The sequence below is a fragment of the Thermobia domestica genome, chromosome 2 (assembly GCF_964235325.1).
Source record: "Thermobia domestica chromosome 2, izTheDome1.hap1.1, whole genome shotgun sequence".
Taxonomy (NCBI): Eukaryota; Metazoa; Arthropoda; class Insecta; order Zygentoma; family Lepismatidae; genus Thermobia; species Thermobia domestica.
Window position 1 is genome coordinate 326596583 of NC_137455.1, and position 24490 is coordinate 326621072.

Sequence of the window (24490 nt, forward strand, 5' to 3'; positions counted from 1 at the left end):
GGGACCACCACAGTAACCACATTTGAAGGTATTAGTGCATTTTGATGTTGGATGTGTATACTCCTGGCAGCGGTCACAACGTATTGGTAAGGGGGCTGGAGTTTTCGATGGTTCGACTCTGTGTCGTTTCTTGTAGATGTATGCCCCGTGTTCCAATAGATCATCAATGGTGTCCTGTAATTCGGTCAAGACCCGCACCATGTAAGTTGCTCCTTAGTTGTTACGGATGCGAAGACATTTCTTGAAAGCGTACCCTTCTTGACGTAATTCCTCTTCAATTTCTTCATCGCTGTATGTTGGATCCACTCCGCGAATGACCACAGATAGTGTAGGAGATCGTCTTGGTGGCGGCAGTAGTTTGGTACGTTGGTCGTGGAGTTTCGTAAGTTTTGCTGTCTTACGAAAGATTTCGAAACTGTCTTTGTCTCTTATTGTTGTAGCAAAATGCGGTAGAGGTGACTTTATGATATAGCCGTTTTGTGTTTGATCAATTTGTAGAATTTCTGTGCGTGGTCGGTATTTAAGAATTTGCTGAAGTAACAATTTGGTGTTGCGGAGTTTTGGATCAAAGTTTTGTAGAAGAAAGTTATGTACGTCCGGTTGAGGTTTGTGAGAGAGTTGCTGGATGCCGTCTACTATCATAAGTCGGGAGCTGTCGTCGGAACTAGCAATACTGATGTTATCGTCATGGTGCTTCTTGTGAGGTGGAGATGTAGATGTAGATGCTATGTTGACGTTGTCCGTAGTCCTGGTATTCTCATCTGGTCGTGGTGTCACAAGTACTGATGTTTCAAACGCATCCTTATAGCTCTTTCGTTTCTCGACTCTATGAGCAGCCGCAGGAAGGCCTGATGGTGTAGGAGGTGCCACAGGAAGACTCTAGTGTTGTCCGCTGGCCATAGTGGCCAATGAAGATGATGGATCGAAAACCAGTGATTGAAAATTGATATGCTGAATGAAAGATGATGAAATGGATGATCAAGCTAAGCTTCCAAAAATATGCACACTAAATTGTACGGTAGTGCAGTCTCCATTCGGGTGAAACCCTTTATCTCTCTCACCCTCTCGCCCGCCACTGAGAACTGCCGGGCTTGAGTCCACAAGCTCGTAATATCCTCAGTCAGGACTTGACACTGTAAACAATGCCTCAAATGAGAAAGCTGGAAGTAAATTAAAGGCGCCTGAGCTCCAACTTATAATTTTAGCTTTTAAATCTTTCACTTACGGTTATGTGTGATTTCACGTTTAACAGAGACATTTTAAGTATTTGTACTTTAAATAGTCTAAATTAGTTAACTATATCTTTTTCATAAAGTTTATGATATAAAATTATTGTTCAAAGCTTTTTTATTTTAATAAGCCTTCTCTAAAATCAATGCATGTGAGTTGTGCTTCCGAGTTCTTTTAAATTATATTTATATGTTTTTGGCCAATCCTTTCCACAATGAGATCTCGGAAACTACAGGCTCTAAAAAGATGACGTTTTCACTGATCGATTGCAAATTTTGCGTAGATTATCCAGTTCTAATTGAATATTTTAAAAAAAAAGATGGTCATTATTTCTTTATTTCATCTTTTAGGGTACGCTGGAAGCGTTGAAATTAAAAAAAACTAAAGCACCATATCCTATGCATTATACATTCCAACACCACAACGTTGTATATTGGGGTTGTATATGTCTCAGGCGTTTGTTCCATGGCCAAATAATAGTGAAAAAGGAAGGGTAACCATTTCTCGAGCCTTAAGATAAATCTTCATTTTTTTTCTTGAGTGTTTTGCCCAATGAACACCATATATAACTGACATAATTAATTCTATATGTAATGCATTTGCTGCTTACATACTGCATGCAAGAAGAAAGAAAACGCTGGTCATACATGAATTAGAAACTCCAACCGGAAGTAGGCTCAAATCTTGCAAACGGTGCGAGATATTGAGAAAAAATATTCGAAAAGAGTCTCTCTTTTATGATACCCCTTGGCTTTTTTCTTTTTTTTTTTAATAAATTCGTCTTTCACTTGTGTCTCTAAAGGGACATGTACAGATGTTGTGAGGAATGAGAAGGAGATTTATGCTCATATGTGAATGATGCGCTGTGTAGAGAACGCAGGTTCAGCTATTTTCTAATTAATGTTGAATTTTGTATATGTAGTACGTAATTTTACGTAACTTCTAGTCATGCGATATATATGACTGGAAGAATATGTTAAATAGCACTAAAATGATATGTAACTAAAAAGTAGCATATATAACATTCACATGGGCTTCAGCCAGGGCCGTAACGTGTGCGGGGCAGGGGCAACTGCCCTCCAAGGAAGCTCCCGCTCTTCCAGGGGAGGACATTCTAAGACAAAATTTTCTTACTACATATATGATACGAACATGAAATTATAAATGAAGCATCAGGCAGGATCACTACATTACATAAACAAAACATCAGAAAAGAGGTCAGTAAAACAAAAATGAGTCTTAGACCAATTTTTAGTAAAGAAAAAATGTCTAGTATTAGAGGCTCTAAAAACAATATTAATTCACATGGCTTTGAGGTTTGTTAATATTGTTGAAACTGGCCCAGGGGTGTAACTAACGGCACCGCAGACATTGTCGTGCTGGAGAACCTATAGGCTCCGGGCGCTCATAAAAAGTAAGAGAAAGATGCAAAGAAGAGGCCACGAATTAGAAAACAACTTTTCTAGGAGGCCCAAATAAGCGTATTAATGCTTGCCTCCCCAAGAAAAAAATTTCAGTAACGACACCGGCTTCAGCATTTGTGATGAATAAACAAAATATGTTTCTATTAACACTAATACTAGGAACAATAGGCACAAACAAAGGAAATTTAGCATAAATTAGTTTAGAGTCTTGTATTTGTTCTTCGGGATTCTATACAAGAAGTGTTTCCAATAATAATACATATCATGTGTTACTCGTGTTAAGAGTACGATTTTTAGTTAACAATTGTTAATATCACTATACATAAACATTAGAAAATGTAGCATCTCCCAAGTCCACCATGTATTTTAATTCTCTATAATTTTGTATGGTACAGAGATATTTCAGTTTAATAAAGTTTGTATTAGACAGCATTTTTTTTTCATTAAGTCTTACCTACCACAACTGAATGTTTTTCAACATTATTGCCATATCTTTAACTTGACAATATTGTTTCATTCATTTAACTTTTCTCTGAAACCTAATAGTACGTTAGGTTGCTATTCATTTCAAATCCTTAGTGAACGGTGGTTCAGTGGTTGAGTGCTTATTTACTATTACTATTTCCTGCAACTTTTTCATTCCACCAGTTCCATCATCATTTACTTGCTTTCATCATCGTCTCTCTTACCTAAAAGACATAAACGTGGGACGTTAAACCAAAAGATTTCATTCCAAATCTTTTTTTCCTATGACTAAGGAATCGTCTTCACTAACATAGTAGTTTGCCTGATCTTCGAACGTGATATTTGGCTTCTGAATCTACCGCATCTATACATAAACAATTTATAGCGTCCTATCTTTGCCCACGCAAACATCGCGTTCGATACAAAAATATTCTAACTGAGGAATATGTCGTAGACTCTGGTGTGCCTCAGGGATAGAACTTAGGACCTCTATTATTTATATTATTTGTTAATGATTTGCCACCTGTAATAACATCCTCCCACAAACTATTGTTTGCTGACGATTTAAAAATGTATCGTAGTATCTCCACGGAGTTAGACGTATTTCTTTGCAAAGCGATATAAATTCTATTTTCCAATGGTGTGAATCAAACAAATTGCTGTTAAATATTAAAAAATGTAAAGTAGTATCATACACCAGGAAAATGAACTATGTCCGCAATGTGTATACTATTAATCAAATACCAATTGAAAGAGTGGATTATATAACTGATCTTGGAGTCACTCTGCAGTCAAACCTATCATTTGATATTCATGTCAACAGAGTATTTGTTGAGGCCTTTAGGAACCTTGGCTTTGTGATGAGATTAGGAAGTGATTTTTCTAACACCGATGTCCTCAAAACATTATACATTGCCTATGTAAGGTCTAAGGTGGAATATGCAGCGATAATATGGGGTTCTGATAGTAAGAAATATACAAGTAAAATCGAAAACATTCAAAATAAATTTGTGCGCTTTTTAACATATAAAGAAACAGGCATATATCCGAAATTTGAGAAGTATGAAGATCTTCGAAGCAAATATTCATTACAATCACTTGAAAGCAGGAGGACTCACTTCTTTTTATCTTTCTTACATAAAATAATACATAGTACAGTAGATTCAGAATATTTACTATCAGAAATCAAACTTCACGTCCCACATAGAGCAACCAGACCCCATAATAGCATATTACATCTCCCAGCGCAAAGGACTAATGCATTGGATGTATCGCCTGTCAGAAAAATGTATTTATTGTATAATAAGGTGTGAGAAAAGCACCCAGAGATAGACATTTTTAGCTATAGACAGAATTTTACTCTAAATATATAAGATGTAGATCATGTTATATGTATTTTAAAGTATTTTGCAATCGTATTATTTTGTTATCATATGTGTATTTTAAATTATATTATCATGGTGGAAAACTGTAATTAGGCATCCGCCTGTTGTTTTCTGAAATAAATAAATAAATAAATAAATAAATAAATCGTTTCCTTAGTGTTATAAACTAAATATCCAAGACTGTTATACAATACGAACCTTATTTCGCTTTTATATACCTGTTGGGTAGGAAGTTACAATGTACTCAAATCTGTCTTTTGGGCCGCGGTGGAACAGTGGTGGAGCGTTCACCTCTGGTACTTGGGGTCGCGGGTTCGAACCCAGCCTCCGCCTAGTGAACTTTGTGGTGGACAAACACCGTGTGAGTGGGTTTTCTCGGGGTTCTCCCGTTTCCTCCCACTTTCTTCATTCCACCATTTCATCCATTACTCATCATCACCGTCTCCTTTAGCCTAACCGGCATAACCGTGGGACGTAAAACTCAAAGATTTCATTTTCAAATCTGTCTTTTCTGAAAACTTTTATAGCTGATTTGTGACGAACTAATTGTGGAGCTGTGCATTTAGTTAACTTACTTTTTTTCACATTTGTTTGATACTTAACATTGCACAAAAGTCTAAAATGAAATGCATGTATACTACATATTACAGTGTATTTGTATTTATCTGAGGATAAAATTATATGTTATACCTTTATCATAAGTTATTGAATCGTATACTTGACCAATCTCATCTGGGTGTTCAATAGGAATAGATACTGGATGCGAACTTTCGAAGGAATCCAAATCATATATGAGTGCTCTCAAATCAAAAGTTTCTTTACTTTCCAGATTCCATTGAGGTTCCACCTGTGATAGATAGTAAAATATAAGCAATATAATCAATCTTTTTTTGTTGAGAATACAACAACTAGAAACACTTGGCAATATAGGAATTTATTAGCCAGGAATACCTTGTGTTGAGACGCGATCTCTCAGTGGTACACCATTTATCTCTGATGTATGGGATCCTTGGTTCGATTTCTCCTCGCACTTTTCTGGTGGACAAAGAACATGAATGTAGTTTTTTTTAATGTTGATCCGTTTTCGTTACACCATTCCATACACTGTATTAATAATCGTATCCCTTAGCCTCGGCTCACAATCACGGGACAGTAAACTAAAAAAATACCTTGCAGAATATTGTAACATTAAAGGATCAACTTACTTAATGTAGATTGAACTTATTGTAAAAAGTGCAAAAATAAAGCTGATGATAATATTGAAATATACAATAGCACTTTAAACACATACAATAGTATTTTAATAGACGATTCATCTTGCTTAAAAGTAATGAATATAAAGTTAAATTATTGCCTACTTATTGGTTAGCAAGTCAGACCATGGTAGATAGAACACTCACCTCTGATTGGCTCAATCCAGTGCCATGTGATGTTTTAGGGTATAACATTATCTCCGTGGATTTTCTTATGTTCTCCTCATCTCTACATTCTCATTCCACCAATTATATCATAATTAGAGACCCTTCATTAATCATGTCTCTTTACCATAACACAGTGGTTTTTACATTTAATGATTTATACCAATACTTTGAAATGTTGTACATTATTTCGGATTCAGAATCAGAGATATCCGGTATATTTATTTTTACTTTTGAGCGACGAAAGGAATGAAGTTAGTCCGGTGAAAGTGAAAAATTGAATTCAAGATTTGAACGGATTTACATGTTTTAATGCCCACATATCCCAAAAAAATTGATTTCCTGAAATCACGTCGTCCGTTCATGTGTTCTGCGTTTGTCCATTTGTTTCTGATGTACATTCACCTAGAGGCCATAAGGTTTAACGAATCTCAACCAAAATTTTAAATTTAGGATTTTCAGCTAATCCTCCAAACGGTGGGGGGTCGAATTTTCTTCCTACTTCTAAAAATAAGAGTAGTTTACTTAAGGGTTAAAATAAATATCGATTTTATTCACATTTTGTAAACCAATTTCCTTAAAAGCAACTCCATTCTGTGACACAAGTCATTTCTTTGGGAAAATAGAGAAGGAGTATTTTATGGGTTTTATTTCGTATAAGTTTCTCAAAAATGAATCTTTTGATGTTATTCATGTCTCATAAACAAATATTTCATTAGTAACGTGGCAATATAATATAATATTCATTGTACTGAACATATCTCCAAGGGTTAGTTTATTCTTGGTAATGTTTCTGAACGATTTTCTCAAAAACGGTTCATGTTATTTTGTTCACATTTTACAAGTAAACACTCCATTAGTAACTGTATAATATTGCAGAAGTTATTTCTTCGGCGGAAAATCAGAAAGGTCAGGTTTCTTTTGGGAATGAGTTTACTTTTATATTACTTTCAGAAAAACGACACGAAGATTGGTGCAGTGACCTGACATCATTCAGATTATTATCAATTTTTTGCTTAAGATGCTATTGTCAATCACATATATAGTCTGTAGACTCTTTGAAAAAGACGGGATATCATTTCTCAATATAAATTTTATACCGTATATACGTAGTTTATCGTAAGTAATGTAAGAGCGAAGGTGACCTATAATTACAAATTCCATTTCTTTTTGCATGTTACATGCTACTGTTTCTCATAATCTTACTGATACAACTATGCCTTTATTGCTGAATCAGAAAATTTAGACACTGTTAAAAAATTAGTCAAGAGAAGAGTAACAGCATAGACTATACGAACCATTATTATTATTATTATTATTATTATTATTATTATTATTATTATTATTATTATTATTATTCAGTATTCTGCCTTTCGGCAGGTTCTGGAACTAAAGAGTTGTTTTTTTTTCTAATTTTAGATTTAGGCGTGGTAATGTTTCTTCCACGTTCTTCGATTCAAAGCTTTTTCTTTTAACTCCCGATATTTTCTTCTGTTTCTCAAATCATCGATCAGTTGTTTTCTTCTTCTTCCTATTCCTCGCTTTCCTTCCATCTTTCCTTCTATGGCCGTATGAAGAAGACAATTTCTTCGCAAGATTTGTCCAATTTAATTGGCCTTCCTACGAGAGATGCTGGCCAGTAGTGCTCTCTTCTCTCTTATCCGTTTTACAATATCTTTGTTTCTTGGTCTCTCTGTCCATTTTATCTTCTCCATCTCCCTCTAACACCAAATTTCAAAGCTCTCTAAATATTTCTACTTCAACTTCCATAATGTACAATTCTCTGAACTGTACATTCCAATGGTCCAGATATAGCACTAGACTTACTTCTTCCTAAGTTCAATATTGAGCCTGCTAGATAAGAGTGATATTTTCTTGTTTAATATATCTTGTTAAATGAAGTATATGTTAACTAATCTGATAATTAATTTAATGTTTTCTCAACAGTATTAATTTTGGGTTTTCCTCGCAGCATCCTTTTAACTCTACGCTCGTTTACTTTAAACAAGGTTTCCTAACTCTCTATTTTACTCTATTCACGTTCTATTATCTAAAAAGATTTGCAGGTGTTAATTTGGGTTCTTACCAAGTTCTTCTCCCATCTCTCTTTCTCAGTACATACTTAAAGCATCTTTTACATAACTTTATAACACAACTTAGATAACTTCTATCATTTACATAGAATAAATGTTGAGCTACATGAGGATATATTACTGATAACATAAATGTAACAATGTTAGGATGAGGCCCACGACCAGCCACATAAGTTTGGGACAGTGGCCATAAAAGTGTCGGGGAGCACATGTCATTAAACATTTTAAACCGATTTAGACCAATAATTATTCATATATTGTGTAACCATAATTATAATTATATAGTTTTGTTTAAATAATAATAATAATAATAAAGGATATTTAAAATATGTTTAATAACCCGTACAAAAACTAATACTACGGTTATGTGTAGATTCCTGAGAGACATCCTAATATGAGATTCCGTTTACTTAAGTATGTTGTGAGTTATTAAGCATTTTAGTAGCGTACTACAACTATCAATTTTCTTTATCAAAATATTTATGTTCATTCACTTGAAATTATCAATAAACTATTTTATCCCTAATCTGAGGAAGATAAATGTTGGATAGACTCCTAATACTACTCTTACTAATTTGTTGTTTGCAAAATGTTGTATATTAAATTATACTAAGTAAGCAAAATACTTTTTAGTATTAAAACCTATTTAATTAGTAATATCTAAAAAAATCTATTTAAAATACATATTGAAAGAGAAATGCAATAAATATATTGACCACCAATAACGTAGCCTTACTTCCAGGGGTAGTAGACAAATTCGAAATACAGTCTTCGAAACTCTAGACAATTTTAGAAAATCCATTAGTTTACAATTCAGTCTGGATACGTTGAACACTGTGGCCTCTAGATGAGAATATATGCATCGAGAAGAACGAATGAATGAATACACACTCACAAATAGACGTATATAAGTCACGTCTTCGGCATAAAGGTCATGATTCGTGTAAATTCTTTGATATTTTGTACTCGATTGTTTTCACGAGTTCCATATTTTCTCTGCTACCGGCACCCGAACTTAAGCATACACAGAAATAAATTATCATTTAAAAGAATAATGTTGGGCGTACAAATGGTATGAGGAAACTCGACTGAAATTGATCTTTTAAAAAGTAAGGAGAATACAGTGTTGTATAAATTTCTTTAAATTCTGCATTCTTACTCATATCAACCTCAAAGTCCGTAGAACTATTTTTTGGTAAAGTAACAAATTGCTAACAATTTGCAGATGTTCGAAAGTAGCACCGATTAAATCTTAAATTCTATCATATCCATTCTACTAATATCTCTCTATTGAAAAAGAAGCCTTAACACGAACACAGTTTTGAAAGATATATATGTCGTCTCTGTTACTCCTCATTGAGTTGTCAAAATCAAACTCACGTGTTAGCTTCTAGATCTCTCACAGATATAATAAGAACATCCCAATTTCAGTCAAAGTTCACAGGTATTGTATCTTTCCTAACTGTGTATCCATATGTGTTTAGCGCGATTTTGCTTAATACCATTACCATCATTCCATTGCCTACATTTTCTTAATCGTATAAATGAGGAGTTACCAAGCAATGTGTGTTGCTGGAAAGACGTGGCCTCTGCATGTCTGTCATTCGTCTCTAGTTGTTATCTACATTTCGTCATCTCGTACTTTTTTAAAGTTATTAAAATGAATTAAAACAAATCATCTTTTTAAAAATATTTAACTTGTTTTATACAGAATAAAAATATTTAACTTGTTTTAGAGCCACTCTGGTCTAAAGGGGCAACGAGTATTTAGGAGGGTCTGGCTCCCTAGCCAATCCCAGAGACCTGCCTAAAAGTACATAACTGAGGGAAATGATATCTAAAAGCATATAACGATTTCAGTGCACAAGGATATTAAATCCATTTTTGCTGGTTCTTTTCTGAACACATTTAATCCTCAACGTTTACATAAATCTCCTTTCCAATATTAAAGTATTCTTGTCCAGATACTACAAATGACTTTTAAAACGGAAAACAATGTGTAAACTTTTCCACGTAATTTACCGTTTTGTAGAAACTCTACGTCTTCCTTTTTCACGACTTTGGCAATATGACCTGATTCTCTTATGTTTTGAACGCTTGTTATGATTACATACTTACGTGAGGAACACCAAGGAATTTTGCTATATACGTTGCAAACCCTTCTTTAATCCACAGATCTGTCCACCATTTCATGGTTACAAGGTTTCCAAACCACATATGAGCCAATTCGTGAGATATTATCTCTGCAACCTTTTGTCTTTGGCCAAGAGTATCACTTTCCGGATCATGAAGGAGTTTTGATTCCCTGTTCATATTTTACAAAAAGGAAATTGATTTGAAACTTCGTAACTTATATTACTGTAATTTTTGTATAAAACATATTTAGATTATAATAACAAGTCCAATAACATATTTTAAATCGGGACTACGATTAAATTTGTTTCCAGATCATATCAATTGTTTATTATTACTTGTGGTTGTATGTAAGTTGCTGATTCTGAGAATGACGTTATAGTTCTTTCTTCATCACGCTATACTTTCATACAGTTGTGTATTCGTTGTTATTTTCAAGTATGTGTTTTAGATAAATATATGATTCAAACAATGTAATGTGTGTACTTAGGATGATTATAAATATGATATTTTTAAGAATTTTATTTAATCAAACATAAAAAGGTTTTAAAATGTTTTATAATTTGATTAAATTCCATAAGTTACGTTTCCTTGGTGTCCGCTTGGTGTCGCGTAGGCAATTGAACCACTTTTAACAAATTAGGATATGTTCAGCAATCTCAAGATATTACCTTTTCTTAAAAGGTACAAAATATAAAATACCAAAAAGTCTTCGGTATAAGAGTGGCTTATTTAAAATATATAACACTTTTAAAAGATTTTAGAAAGTTGCTGCTAAAATAAGTCGAGGTTGTAAGTACCTTTGTTACCTTATTCCCATCATAATAAGGCAATTTACCATTCATATAAAGGAAAGTTAATCTGAATTACATGTAATGAATATCAGATCCTTACAGTAGTGGAAGTTAAATTAAAAGAAAAAAGTTAAGAAAAGTATTTAGAAATGCTTTCTCGCCCTAGGTTAAACGTTGTTCTATTATTATTGCATTTTAATGTCAAACCTAAAAGAAAAGTAGTATGGGGAGGCTTATTGGTTTAATAGTCTTATTATTATTCGCTCCTTTCTCAAACTTCAAACAAAGAATATTGGCAAATGGTATTAAACTATGAGATTCAATTTTCTTGTTACTTCGTATTGTTGTTTGTTCTTTTAATATGATTACTTTAGATCTAAATTAATGAAAAGCTTTGTGATTCAACTACATGACATACAATCATCAAATAATCACGAATGATATACTTAAAATTGTTTAATATTCAATGAATCAACCTTTGCTCGCATTACAAATTATGATAATAAAAGTACGCTATCTCAAGTTCTTACCTATAGGTTACTAGTCCCCAGTTTTCCATCGCACCCATACTGAAATCTGGAATGGCTATCATATCTAATTTAGGTAGTGGATATGAGAAATTAAAATATTCCTCAAAATACTGTAAAATCTTAGGTCCAACTTCCACGGCATATTTAGCATATTTAATGGCGTCCTTTCGTGCCCACACTTTGAACGGTATTCTACTATCTTTAGATTCTATATATGCAAAATCACACACTGCAAATGCTACCAAGTACGTTGACATGGGAACAGTTTCTTCAAAGTGATCCCAAGTCCATCCTGGTCTGTCTTTTCTTGAAAGAAAAAATAAGTTAAATGTAATTCCTTCGGGTCTTTTTTGATCAGTTAATAGTTATTAAAATGCTCTATTGTATACTGCATGTCAGTTCTATCAAAATATGTGCTAATATAAATATATGCGAATAATGAACCATGTAACTATTATAATTATACACAGTTTGCGTGCAATGTAGAACATTATATTTCAGTTTTGTAAGTTGCACATACAGTGATAACTACTTCTTTAATACAAAATAACATACTGCAAATAGAAACACATTTTTAATGACTCAAAGAAAACCGTATTAATTTGCTCTCCTTTCGTTTCTCCACTCGGATTTCTTATTCCGAAATACGTTTTGCCCGTTTTCTCTTCAGAATATCTTTCAGATATTCAGTACTAAATTTCTTGTTCATTATAGCCAACATTGCAAAACTTCTTTGCTACGGAAACATATACCGTTGCTTTTTCAGAATCTAGAGTCAAAATATATTAGGCTAGTTTCTTACGTCTCAAGGGTGTGACTGCAAGGGGAATCTGTGTCAGACATATACCATACGGGTCTTCTTTCCTAAAACTAATAGTCTTGTAATATGTTCTCTACAAGTCTTAAAATGAGTTCGCTCGTGGTTAAGCCATTAGCATACGCGTTTTTTCCGTGGGTGACCCGGGTTCCATTCCCGGGAGGAGCTCATGTGGTTCAGATTCATTGTTAAACTCTAGGTCCACATCTCTTATACTTTCGCTACTGAAAGGGACGCTAGAGCTAAATCAAATAAAAATCCCGTGTGCGTGGGTTTCCTCGGGGTTCTCCAGTTTCCTCCCTCTTTCTTCATTCCACCTGATACCTCCCAACATGGAGTTATCATGTTAGAAATTTTTGAACGCCCTGTATAATAGTGGAGAATAATATATGACGTAGGATATGTAAGGATGTAATGTTGTCATTTAATTTTGCTCGTAATATTAGAAGGTAGGATTAAGTTAGGAACCTTTTAAAATAGGTTTAGGATTTTATTTCGTATTTAATATCTATGTTTTGTTCATTTCTATCTTAATTTCCTATATTTCTTAAAGATTTTGCTTATTTCATTTATTTTTTCATCTGTAGAAGGCTTTTCCTAGCTCCAAACATTCTGTAAACTCTCCCAGAAATTTCTTTAAAATTTTATTGTAATTATCTATAGAAATTACAGAATTATCTATAATTGGTCGCTTTCCTTTGAAGTCTCTGATAATTAGCTCATCATCAATCTTCGTACTATTACGTCACATTGTTGTACTTTAATAGCGTCAGTCTCAAGAGAGCAGTACCCTGTTACTGCCCGTCAGATATTGTAAGAATAAAGTGGTACAGAAAGCTGCTCTTTATCGAATTTTTACACTAAAATATATAAAAGAGTTCAGTTGGAAAATTTGCGATTTTCTGTTATCTATTTGGACGGAACGGAGCGAGCAGCAAGGAGAATTAGTGAAGCAGCCCAATGTTGTTGATTGTCGTCTCCATGTGACATGTCGACGGAAGTTGATTACTACATGTGTAGAGCTCTGAATTTTGAAGAACCGATATGGTTAATGGATATTAACCGGTTCAACTTCAAATACATTTGATTAGAAGAGTGTGTGTGACATTTATTTCTACTGGAAAATGAAATATTCCACAAGACAGTTCCACTTTCATCAATAGGAACTGGTACTCATAAGGACAACCATTGGATTGTTTGCTCATATAAACTCACCCAACTGTAAGTAATGTTTTGATCTATTTCTGAAGTGGCTCTATGGAAATAACGTGGTAATCTGGATTTGGAAATATTTTTTTAACCTCGAAATTTCACCAAGTTATATAGTTCCAATATGATGTTTTCAGTGAATCATAATAGTATAACCATGCATTCGTAATCCCTTTTCCCCTAGGATCTATACAATCACTAGGACAACATGTGACGGCTTAAGCTTATCTAGAAAAGGGGGGACATAAAAGGTGGAACGAGCTAATGACAGAATATCTCCATGTAAGCGTAAGATTTTCTTTTAGAGTGACCATCTAAATCTTCGAAATTCAAAGAAAGCCTAAATCTTGTGTAAGGTTGTATGCATTATTCTTTATTATTGTGATTTCTTTTTTTATTTTGGCTATGCATCGTTTGGCTACCTATTGTAACCAAGCTAGACATATTGGATAGGAATAACGTTTTCTGGCATCGAACATATATACGATATATATTAGTTTTTTAACCTATAACGTATCCATAGAGTATTGAAAAATAAACCGAAGCTGTACTTTTATTAAAAGAAGCACGATGAGTCGTTTTCACAAGTTTTCGATAGAGGCAACTGGTTTTCTACACCGTGCAAGTATTCATTTTAAAAGTGCAGAGGCAAGAAGTAACAAATTCGATTCCCATTAAAGAAGTTTGAGCTGGAATGCCAACCAAACCATTTTTACGACATATAAACAAATTGGTTGGTGTGAGTGTGTAGTGTGAATGTGTTCTAGGTTAGTGTAGGTTAAGGTTTTAGTAATTTCATGTGTATTATCCTGTAATAGTATGTATAGGTTAAGTTAAACAAGATATAAATAAATATGTAAAGGAAAGTGCCTGGTAATAGTAGCTGCCGTGAACAGCTATAAAACTATGATTAATGTTTTACATGAAAGATAAAAATGAAAGAAAAAGAGGCACATTCATCGATATAAATGTAAACAAGTGAATATTGATAAAATATTGAATGTCGGGAACATGTAATAACTTTAAATGAATGTTATGAGAGTTTATGTGCGTGTAATATTTCAAAATGTCTGGTCACAAATTGTGACAGGCACGGTTATGCAGCTATCTAAAGCGTAATGCAATGTACCGTTGTGCCCATAAAGTGAATGTAAAGAATTTTATGTATAACGAAAAGATTCGGTGAAACAAGTAAAAGCTTCTGGTTGACAATTATGTTTTATTCCATATCGAAAGGAATATAGAGTAGAATATATATATATTTCTTTTTTTCCTTACTGGATAGTATAATATGATTTTGGTCCAGATCAAAATAATGCGCCTTCCTATCAATCTGATAAACGAATCACCGAAGGGAAATGATATGAAAGAAACGTTATGGGGAACCCATCAGCGAATATCAAGAGTACTATATATATATATATATATATATATATATATATATATATATATATATATATATATATATAGATAGATAGATAGATAGATAGATAGATAGATAGATAGATAGATAGATAGATAGATATAGATATAGATATATAGATATATAGATATATTATTTTACTTTTCCAAAATTTTCGAGATTCTTTATTTCTACTTTTTGTGTTAGTCTATTCTTTTTCTGTTGCGCGATAGTTTTCACTTAGATATTACACTTATAGCGCACGTCTTCTGAGTTCCGGTTCTTTCTCCCAATACTATGGAGTGATTGAGTATATCTCTGGTTGTGAGCTATTCTTCTGTGCAGGCCACATAGATCGATGGCTGGTTAAACTGGCGATGTACTCAAGCATACCTTGGTCCAAAGAAAGCGAACATCCAAGAAAACAGTAGACACGAAAATACACATACACAATTACGATATTATTATATTTTTTTATTCTTACACACCATTTCATTCATTACTAATCGTCACCGTCTCTTTTAGACTAACCGGCTTAATCGTGGGACGTAAAGCTCAAAGATTTCCTTTCATTTCGTTTTTTCAAATAAAAAATCGAAATCAAAGAAGTCGTTGAATATCGGGAAATAGAAATACTAGAATAACAATAGAATCTATTTATAAATACTATTGCTGATACCCACAATTTGTCATGATTTTAGGAATTATACTATTGAAAATATCTGATTTTAAAAGGTTTTATACTAGTATTACAAGATAGTAGTTTTGAGAAATAGGTTCATGGAAGTTGCCTCCAAACAAATATACAAATTGTATGTTGACAACAATCATTAAAGATGAGTAAATAGAAGATAAATTTAAAACCTTGGATACTGCAAGATTCAAGTCTGTAGAAGCTACTCAGAGAGAACAGTTATAGAGAAAACGAAAAAGTTTTAGTCATGTGTTGTAGGTCTAGTGAATAATGTAAGGATACAAGTATTGATGTTCACCTTAACATAGATTCTAATTCTGTCTACAGTGATTTTCATATAAAAAAATAATTTTACTGACAAAGAACATTTATGTAAGAGTAAGAAGTTTATAAATTTGTAACAATTCTAATAAAACACTCTTATTTTTCATGTATACTCGTATTTCTTTTTCAGTTAACGTACTACGATCATGCCGAAGTTAAGGAAGACAGTGATGATGTGATGGATGAATGATGGAATAACGAAAGTAGGTGGATATGGAAGAACTTCGGGTAAACATACGCAAAATTGTTAGTCCATCACAAAGGCCGCTTGATGGGAACTGGTACCGAACTAGTGACACCACGCCGAAAGTAAATACTAACACTGAACCATCGTTTCTCCTATATTCAAACAAAAGCAATATGGATAGATGTTTATTAAAGAAACTAATCCTTCAATATTTCGCGCGAGGGAAATCATTGTGCAAGTTAATGAATAGTCGCTAAATTATATCGCTACTACCAGGAGTGTCTCTTGTGCACATAGAAAGGAGAAAGGTGTAATAAATACAAAATCGTAAATTTGAATAGTGTGAAGGTTGCCTTTCCTCTTGAGATTCGGAGTTTTCGAAAAACCTGAATCACTCGTTGGCAAATGAATGCTGTAGTAGGGAAAGCAGCAGCTGTTCGTCATCTTGCGTCACACTCATACCTCAATAATCAACAAGATGGAATAAATTACTCACGAATTATTTCACAACGATGCTTCATGGTGTATAAATACCTGGCATGTACATTATGCGAATTTAATATTCGGAATATCGGAATTTAATTTTCTGATTTTCTACACTAACAACCAAGACAGTATTGTTTATCTTTTTAACCAATTGCTTTCACTTTAAAATGCAATACAGGAACGCATATTACTATATAGTACATAATACTGTACTACATAATATGGTCCTTCTCGAGACAAAGGGGCGAATCTCATTTTCTTAGTTTTTCCAGGAGATAAGTTTAGACCTTATCTTATTGTTTATTCCCTACTAGTCTTTTAAAATTTGTTTTGATTTCCTTCGTTCAGATATATAACACACAAAATCAAATTAAAGTTCAACATAACACGAATGAATAAATTATTATAATATCTTTAAACTTGTCTCCTAGAAAGATTGTAAAAATGAGATACGAACCTTTGTCGCGAGAGGGATGATGTAATTAGTTGTGTATCTTTGTTTGCTTTTCGCATTTTCAAATGTGCATGCGCGTATCTCGTTTGCTAATGCATTCGTTTCAATGCCTCATTATTGTCATTAGTGTTGACACAATAAATTGTTCTTTATCGTTTTCAGGCATTAACTTTGGATAACAGCTACAATTTCATCTTCTCTTGGTGAGGTGCACACAGCAAGATTATTTATTACGTCGGCAAAGTACTCTATTTCGTAAGTTAATAACGATAGACTAAGATTTTGTACTAATCTCACCAAACGAATATCACCCTTCTCATCTTCATAATCATTGCCATCAGCTGTTGCTGAAGACATGCCGTGAGATATTGAAGAAAGATATCAGAAACCTCCATGTTTAAAACGGTTAGCAATAGTCCTTTGAGTGACATTTCCTCTCGTCTTGATATAATTTAAATTGACCCAAGGACATAAACTGTTAATTTGCCTTGTTTAGTTATTTGTAACATGTTTATCACTTGGAGCTTCCTATACTGTATTTTAATATACAGTAGACCTGGAGCTTCCTATACTGTATTTTATAACTCCCTGGCCCATAGATTGTAAAATTGATGTGATGTTAGTAGGCAAAAACACGAGTTTTATGCACTGCAGATTGTTGATTCCTAATAAGAGTCCAATCAAGATAAGATTTTTTTGTTCCTTTGATATCAACCGAAAGTCCAGGTTACTACTTTTCAAAACTTTCCAATATCGCCAATACTTCGTATTGTTTTCATAAACTTCACGTAGGGAACAGGCCCGTACTAGGAATTTATTTCCGATGGGGTCCAAATCTGTTGGGAGGCTCCAAATTCAACATCATTTATTATTATTTGCATTGTAATTTGTAAAAATTTACTCCTAAACTTTTACTAAACATAAAGAAAAGTAACGATTTCAGGAGGGTCTAGATCATCAGAACCTACTCCCTGAATACGTCACTGGTGCGGAGTAAATGATTTTAAGAGTCTTGGTTTTCTCAATTTGCCAACAATCAAAAGCTTTTCTTTACATTATCCTGTTATATTTCCAGCAACCATAACTATGCTTCTTGCCTTAGAGACTTTACCATTCGAGCACTGTTCATCTTGAAATGTCAGTGTCTTTTCTAAAGTCACATTGCAAAACAAACTAGTCTCATCTACATTGAAGATATCATCTTGCGTGTAACCTTCACACAAAGCAGGCCACTTCTGAGACAGAAACAGATCTCTTATCCTATCAAGTGAAACACCAGCCTCGCTACAAAATTTTCTGTGACAATATCAAAGTGACTTCAGAAATTCTGTGTCCAAGAAACGGAATAGTTCAAATTTCCTATTGCCCAAACGACGAGATAATTCACTGACTTTCGCTTGAAGAATAAGTTGTTGGCACATTATTTCCACCCATGTTCTAATCGCTAATATTATGTGTGACTTCTTGAGTATTAAACACATTCCTTATATCGCAGCATTTTAACAGTGGTGCTTACGTCGACTATTCAAGAGACAAACTGATTTCATGTCTACATTCTACTGAAAACAACAGATTGAAAATAAGAGTTTCATTGTTGATAACAACCTCCAAATACGTGACAATCATCCACATTGGACGTTAAAGCCGATACATGTCTCCAAATTATGTTACAATTAACGTCGTCTTTTACGATATTTTGTAATAGGCAATGTCACACTAAGCACCTTTTTAAACACAGTGTCTACATAGGATTAAAACTGGATCCTTGGATTTCGCAGTTATACCCCCATTCGTAATTAAAAGCACAGTTGTTGCTATAAATATTTCCGATTGTATTTAGCATCATAATGTAGTATTTTGATACCACACAATGTGCATTATTTTGCTAGCGTGTTGTTCGCGGCACTGAAATAAACATTAGTTTCATTGTTATTGTATGAATGCAATTTTATTATAACAGCAGTGTTTCGTTTTTAGTTTCTGTAAGACCTGAGATAGAGACTAGTTGCACATTTAACTGTCACTTCTTTGTATTGAAGTAATAGCTCAATCTTATTTTCAATTTCAACAGTGAATATTATAATATTGTAAAATATTATACTTACATAGGTTCTGTGCTTTCAATTGGCATATTACTCAGTGCTCTTAGACCATTTCGTCGTCCTAAAGATATAGAGAAGTTGGCTTTGAACATTGGCTCATCAAAGCATGGGAAAGCTCGTCTAGCATGATGTGGTTCAAAATGCGTTGAAGCAAGCCACCTTTAAAAAAAAGATCACAAAATTTAAACAAAATATTGTTTTTAATTATAGTTTAGGATTACAATACTAACCTTGCTACCTTTCCTTTTTCATGCTTCCGACGTACTTACTTGATAAAGATATTCCCTTCTTCATATACACTCAACATTACTACATCGCAGTGACACTTACAGTGTAATATTCGAAATGGCATCACTTATTAACATACTGGATTTGTGCCAGAGTTTCTTCACCTTAAAAAGAACAATTTGGGAACGAGAGTTAATTGAACAAATTTGAAGTACCTTTTCATCTATATGTTCAAGCGGCGACTTAAACCACGCACTGGGAGATTAAATCTTATCGTCTGTCAAAAAGTAATGAAGTGTAACTGAGGAGAATTATGTTCAATTTGTTATAATGTTCTGGTGGTTTCGGTTCCATCTTAAGTTAAGGTCCCAAACACATATATTTTTGGTATTCAAAACATGTGTTAAATTACAGTCTAACAATCAGATGACAGCGTCAGTACTTCAGCCATTCCTAGTGAGTGCTGCAAAACAAGCGAGAGCACGATGTAAATTTCAATAGTTTAAAGTTAATGAAAATCAGTTTAAAGTTAATGAAACCTTAAGTAACTCGAAAGTAAGTCGAAGATAAATAATTTAATTAAAACAAGTCAAATACTTCAACAAAGAAAAATGTCGAGAGATGATCAGAAGTTAACAGTTTAGAATTTCTAAATAGACTTTGCACGTTTTCGCCGAGAGCGGAAAATTTTAAAAACCAATCGAATTTCAACTTTCTTTTTGAAGCGAAAAATTTCTTAAAACAAAAGTTGGGTATTTCTTTACACTTTTAAGACTGAAAAATAGTAGGTTATTAATATTTCCAGGTGCAAAAATAAGCAATTATTGATCAAGTTCTTTTATTGAGCATCAAAATATCAAGTGAGCTAAAAGTATTGACCCTTTTGCTAACGGGCTTGTGTTAATATCTCATATCTCAGAGTATATTGTTCAGACCTAATATCACTCGACAACTGACAGTTGAAGCTAATAGACTGTAAGAAATTCTCATAATGAGGATTAAGGTATAGTGCAGTGAAAATGACTGAACTTTACATAAAGCAGCGCTATATCTTACAATTTAATATCGATAAAGAATCAAATGCAGTTCATGTCCGTGAAGAATTTTGTGTTGTGTATAGGAAAGATATTACCAAAAATAACGGCTAGAAAGTGGTTCTTCTGCTTTCGTTCTGGAAATTTCAATGTTCGAGATGTTCCTCATGTTGGCAACCGATCACAGCAAAAGCAGATCATAATATGACAAAATCGGACAGTACTAGTATGTACCAGTCATGAAGTCGTCAGTGACCTAAACGTGCTTCACTGAGATAGATGAACTATTGGAGAAATCTGGGTGCCCAAAGAAATTCAAAATGTAGGTACCACATAATCTGACTCTAAAACATTCACTCGCTCTACTTTTTTATCTGTGAATCTCTACTTAAATGCAAGGAACTGAAACTATTTGTGAAGCGATTGAAAAAAGTTATAACTTACAATAATAATACTAAAAAAGATTATTGTCGAAGTAAGGAGAAGTACCAATGTTTGTAGCAAAGCCGACATTGACGCCAAGGAAAGATATGACAGTCAAGTTCGGTGAATGATTCTGAACATTTAAAGTTGAATAATTCATAATCGAAATGTACTTTACTGTCCTTCGAAGTTTTTTCCAACCATGCCTGTACGCAGTTGAGAATATCTGAAAATGTCCTGGAAACTTTTTAAAACATGTTCTTTCGGTGTACTTTTCAATACCCTCCTCACATTCCGTTAGATGTCTGGAATATCATCAAATCTGTTACCTTCCAAATAGATTTTGAGATATAGGAAGAGAAATAAATCGGGAATACTCAGATTTGGCAAAGACCGCTAATGGTCAATTTGAACCATTCTCTTAACTCCCAGAAACTGTCGGACTATAGTAACTGTGTGAGGATGAACTATTATCAGTAAAAAGAAACCATGAACCTTGTTCTTAGTTTCTGGGATATATATCGTAGTTGTTTCATGAAAAGTTCAAGAATTTCAATACACCTAGGAGTAGTCAATGCTATTCCCTCTGTAGTAATTCTTTGAGAAGTAACCCATCAGAGAAAGTGAAGAGAATCATCTTCATGCATTAGTTATTCGTCTTGTCCTCTTTCTGCCAATCAGATGCAGAAGACCGACATTCCTTCCTTTGGAGTTTGGTTTTATGGTTGCATCTCACACATCAATTTTCATCCTCTGTAACAGTGCGTTTCATGACAATTGGACCTTCCTACGCCATAGTGATACAATATTGTGAAGCCAGAACACGTCTTTGTATTTTCTTGTTCGTCAAGTGATGTGGTAGAGATAAAACATTTTCTGTTTTTCTAAGTCCTAGGTCACGATGAGCATCAGTTTTCAACACTAAAGTTTAGTTCCTCAGCTATCATTCGCAGTATTGCATGACGATACTTGGAGATAAGAGTCCTCACTTTGTCAAAGTTATCGTCACTGCGAGCAGCTTATAGCCTTCCGCTACGAGGATCATCAGAAACATTTTCCCTCCCTGCTCGAAAAATGGATAATCAGTCATAAATTCACTTCATGACAGAACTTGATTTCCATAAACTTCTTCCAGTACAGTAGATTTTCTTTGGCTGTCTTTCCAAACATAAAACAAAAGTGTAAATAGTGCCTTTTTGCTCATTGTATTGTGGCCAAGGATTTGAGTCTCACGAAAAACAGAATGCGCTAACAGGCAGCTAATAAAACACGAACCGTATGAAACGTTGTTAACTCATGAAGCAACAACGTTGCCTATCGATATTGACTCCCGTTGCTACTTGTACGCAGTTTCGTTCCGCCAGTGTTTTCAAGTAAAGCGTAATCACTTCATTCACCGATCTTAATTGTCAGAGGCAATATTTACAGATTACAATAAACGTATTCTAAACTTTCAATTCCGAAGTCTCAATACTTTTTATTTAATCTGATATTTCACTTCTGTATAAAGGTAACCATTGAAGTTCTGTCGGCTTTTTAGCACCACCTTCGACATCGACATGTCACCTAAGACATAATTGGCAAATCAAAAATAATCCCATCAATATCGAAGATCTTCCGCCGTTCTCAAAAGCCATGAATTCCATAGCAGTAGAACTTGGTGGGCCGTGAAGCGAAGGAGTATCAAGTGCATTTTGCAGCTCTACTAGGGATTTGAACTGGACATAATGTAAGGGGATTGTCCAAGGAATGAAATAGGCAATAATTGGACGGTGCAATGCTTGGGCAGTATAGCAGATGCAATAGTCTTTACCATCCAAGGAGTAGAATGTTGTCCCGGGTCATCCTAACCATGTACGGCTTAGCGATTTTCTGTAACAGGAGGGAACTGTTGCGATTCAGAAGTGCTGGCTCCGAAGTTTTGATTTTTCCCTGATCACGGCTCAACTGCTGACATTACACAATTGTGTTGATGCTCTGACGACTTAGTAGCAGTTTCCAATGCACTATGCGGCGAGCAGTCCAACAAACACACCGGAGGAACTTCTTCTGGTGTAGTACTGGTTTGAGCTGGTTTGGTACCGGTTAATGGGATGCTAACCAATGATGACGGTGCCCTGAACTTCGCACAGAACCCACTTCTCATCACACGTGTTAACTCCGTGTACAGAAATTGCTCCTTCCTCAGACGAAAGAGCACAGGAACTCAGGTGTCTCCTTGTGTTTCCTTCTGGCCCAGAGTTAAATCATGTGGGACCCATCAACAAATCTTATAATGCTTCCCGAGTTGATGTAGGTGTTGTCAAATAGCCTCTCCATTCACACTGTATTGTAGACCCAGTTCTTCACATGTCTGGCCATTGTTCGCCTCAACTGTTGCCTGAAGACCTTCATTTTACATATGTTGGTCTTCCGGTAAATGATGCGTCTTCATGTGTTTGTCAGTGTCCTTAAACTTGTTAAACCACCGCTGCACTGTCCGCGTAGTCATGGCAACCTCGCCAAAAACCTGGCATATCTTTCGCCTCACTACAGCTTTGACCCTGTTTTGAAGTCGTATAGCATACACGCTTTTATGACTCCATGTATACTTTGTCCTTAAGCAAGTTCACGGTGTAACTGAACTGCCACAAACAGGTAGTATGTTGGATATTCCCACACAAACAACTGACCTTTGCCTTATCTCCATTCACATTCAAATCACGGTGTGAGGTAAAATTGAACGGAGACCTCCACAAAAAGCGACAAAATTTTCTTGGTTACCTTTATAGCTACATATAAGACTACTTATACTAGGAAAACACTTATAGGTGGCTCCGGGCTACATAAAAAGTGACAAAATATTATTAGCTAATTTGCGATATCTATGTTGTTCAAGTGGGACTACGTAAATAACATCCTTAGATGTGAGATGAATGATTTATAGGTTTGACTACCCGTTTAGATAGTAGTCAAGGAATAACTATACTCTAGCAAGACCTGTAGTACCGTTCATTAATATAAGGAATAATCAGCATACTTAAAATAATAAAGTGGCATTTTTACTTACTTTCTTTCATTTGTAGTTTGATCAATGTAACTACTCCGGTAGTATCCATGTAATACATCTGTGAGTTCACCTGTGAATGTTATCTGCAAGAGATACGTCTTTCGTTCTTTCAAATTTTCTTTTAGTGTTATAACATAGAAATCGTTGTTCGTGTCGTAAGTATGGCTCTCTATTTCCAAAACTCTATCAGAATCCGTCTCAAGTAATTTCACTTCATCGTGTTGTATCTCAAGGTCAACAGAGTGAATCTTAATAATGTAGGTTTTCTCAATACAAATTAACAAAATTTCCTCAAATCCTTCGTACATGAAATTGGATTCCTCAAAATCTGTTATGATTGAAATTTTGTAGAATAGTGGTCCTACGGTATGTGGAAGCCTATATTCAGGTAAACCAAAATTAAAAGATAAATTTATAAACAGAACTAAAAACACAAATATATATTTAGGCATTGCTGTAAAACGATGCAAGATTTGCTACTTAAAACGTATATATGGAAGAACTCCTTCCTTGTGTTTTAAATATAACTTCTTTTTTTAAAAAATCTTTCAGAGAATCCAATACAATTTCATGTAACTATTTTCACTGCTCTATTGAATTTGGTACATA

General features: G+C 34.2%; 1 protein-coding gene across 1 annotated transcript in view; it reads right to left on the reverse strand.

The window, feature by feature from the left end:
* Window positions 1-24222, reverse strand: part of LOC145679514 (aminopeptidase Ey-like) — a 47891-nt gene extending 23669 nt beyond the window's left edge. The window contains exons 1-5 of the mRNA XM_081750092.1: window positions 23882-24222; window positions 19151-19306; window positions 11473-11778; window positions 10134-10320; window positions 5195-5351 (exon numbers count right to left, since the gene is read on the reverse strand). Coding sequence (XP_081606218.1) covers window positions 5195-5351; window positions 10134-10320; window positions 11473-11778; window positions 19151-19306; window positions 23882-24189 — 1114 coding nt within the window. The 5' untranslated portion in view covers window positions 24190-24222. The remainder of the gene's footprint in view (window positions 1-5194; window positions 5352-10133; window positions 10321-11472; window positions 11779-19150; window positions 19307-23881) is intronic.
* Window positions 24223-24490: the final 268 nt, after the last annotated feature.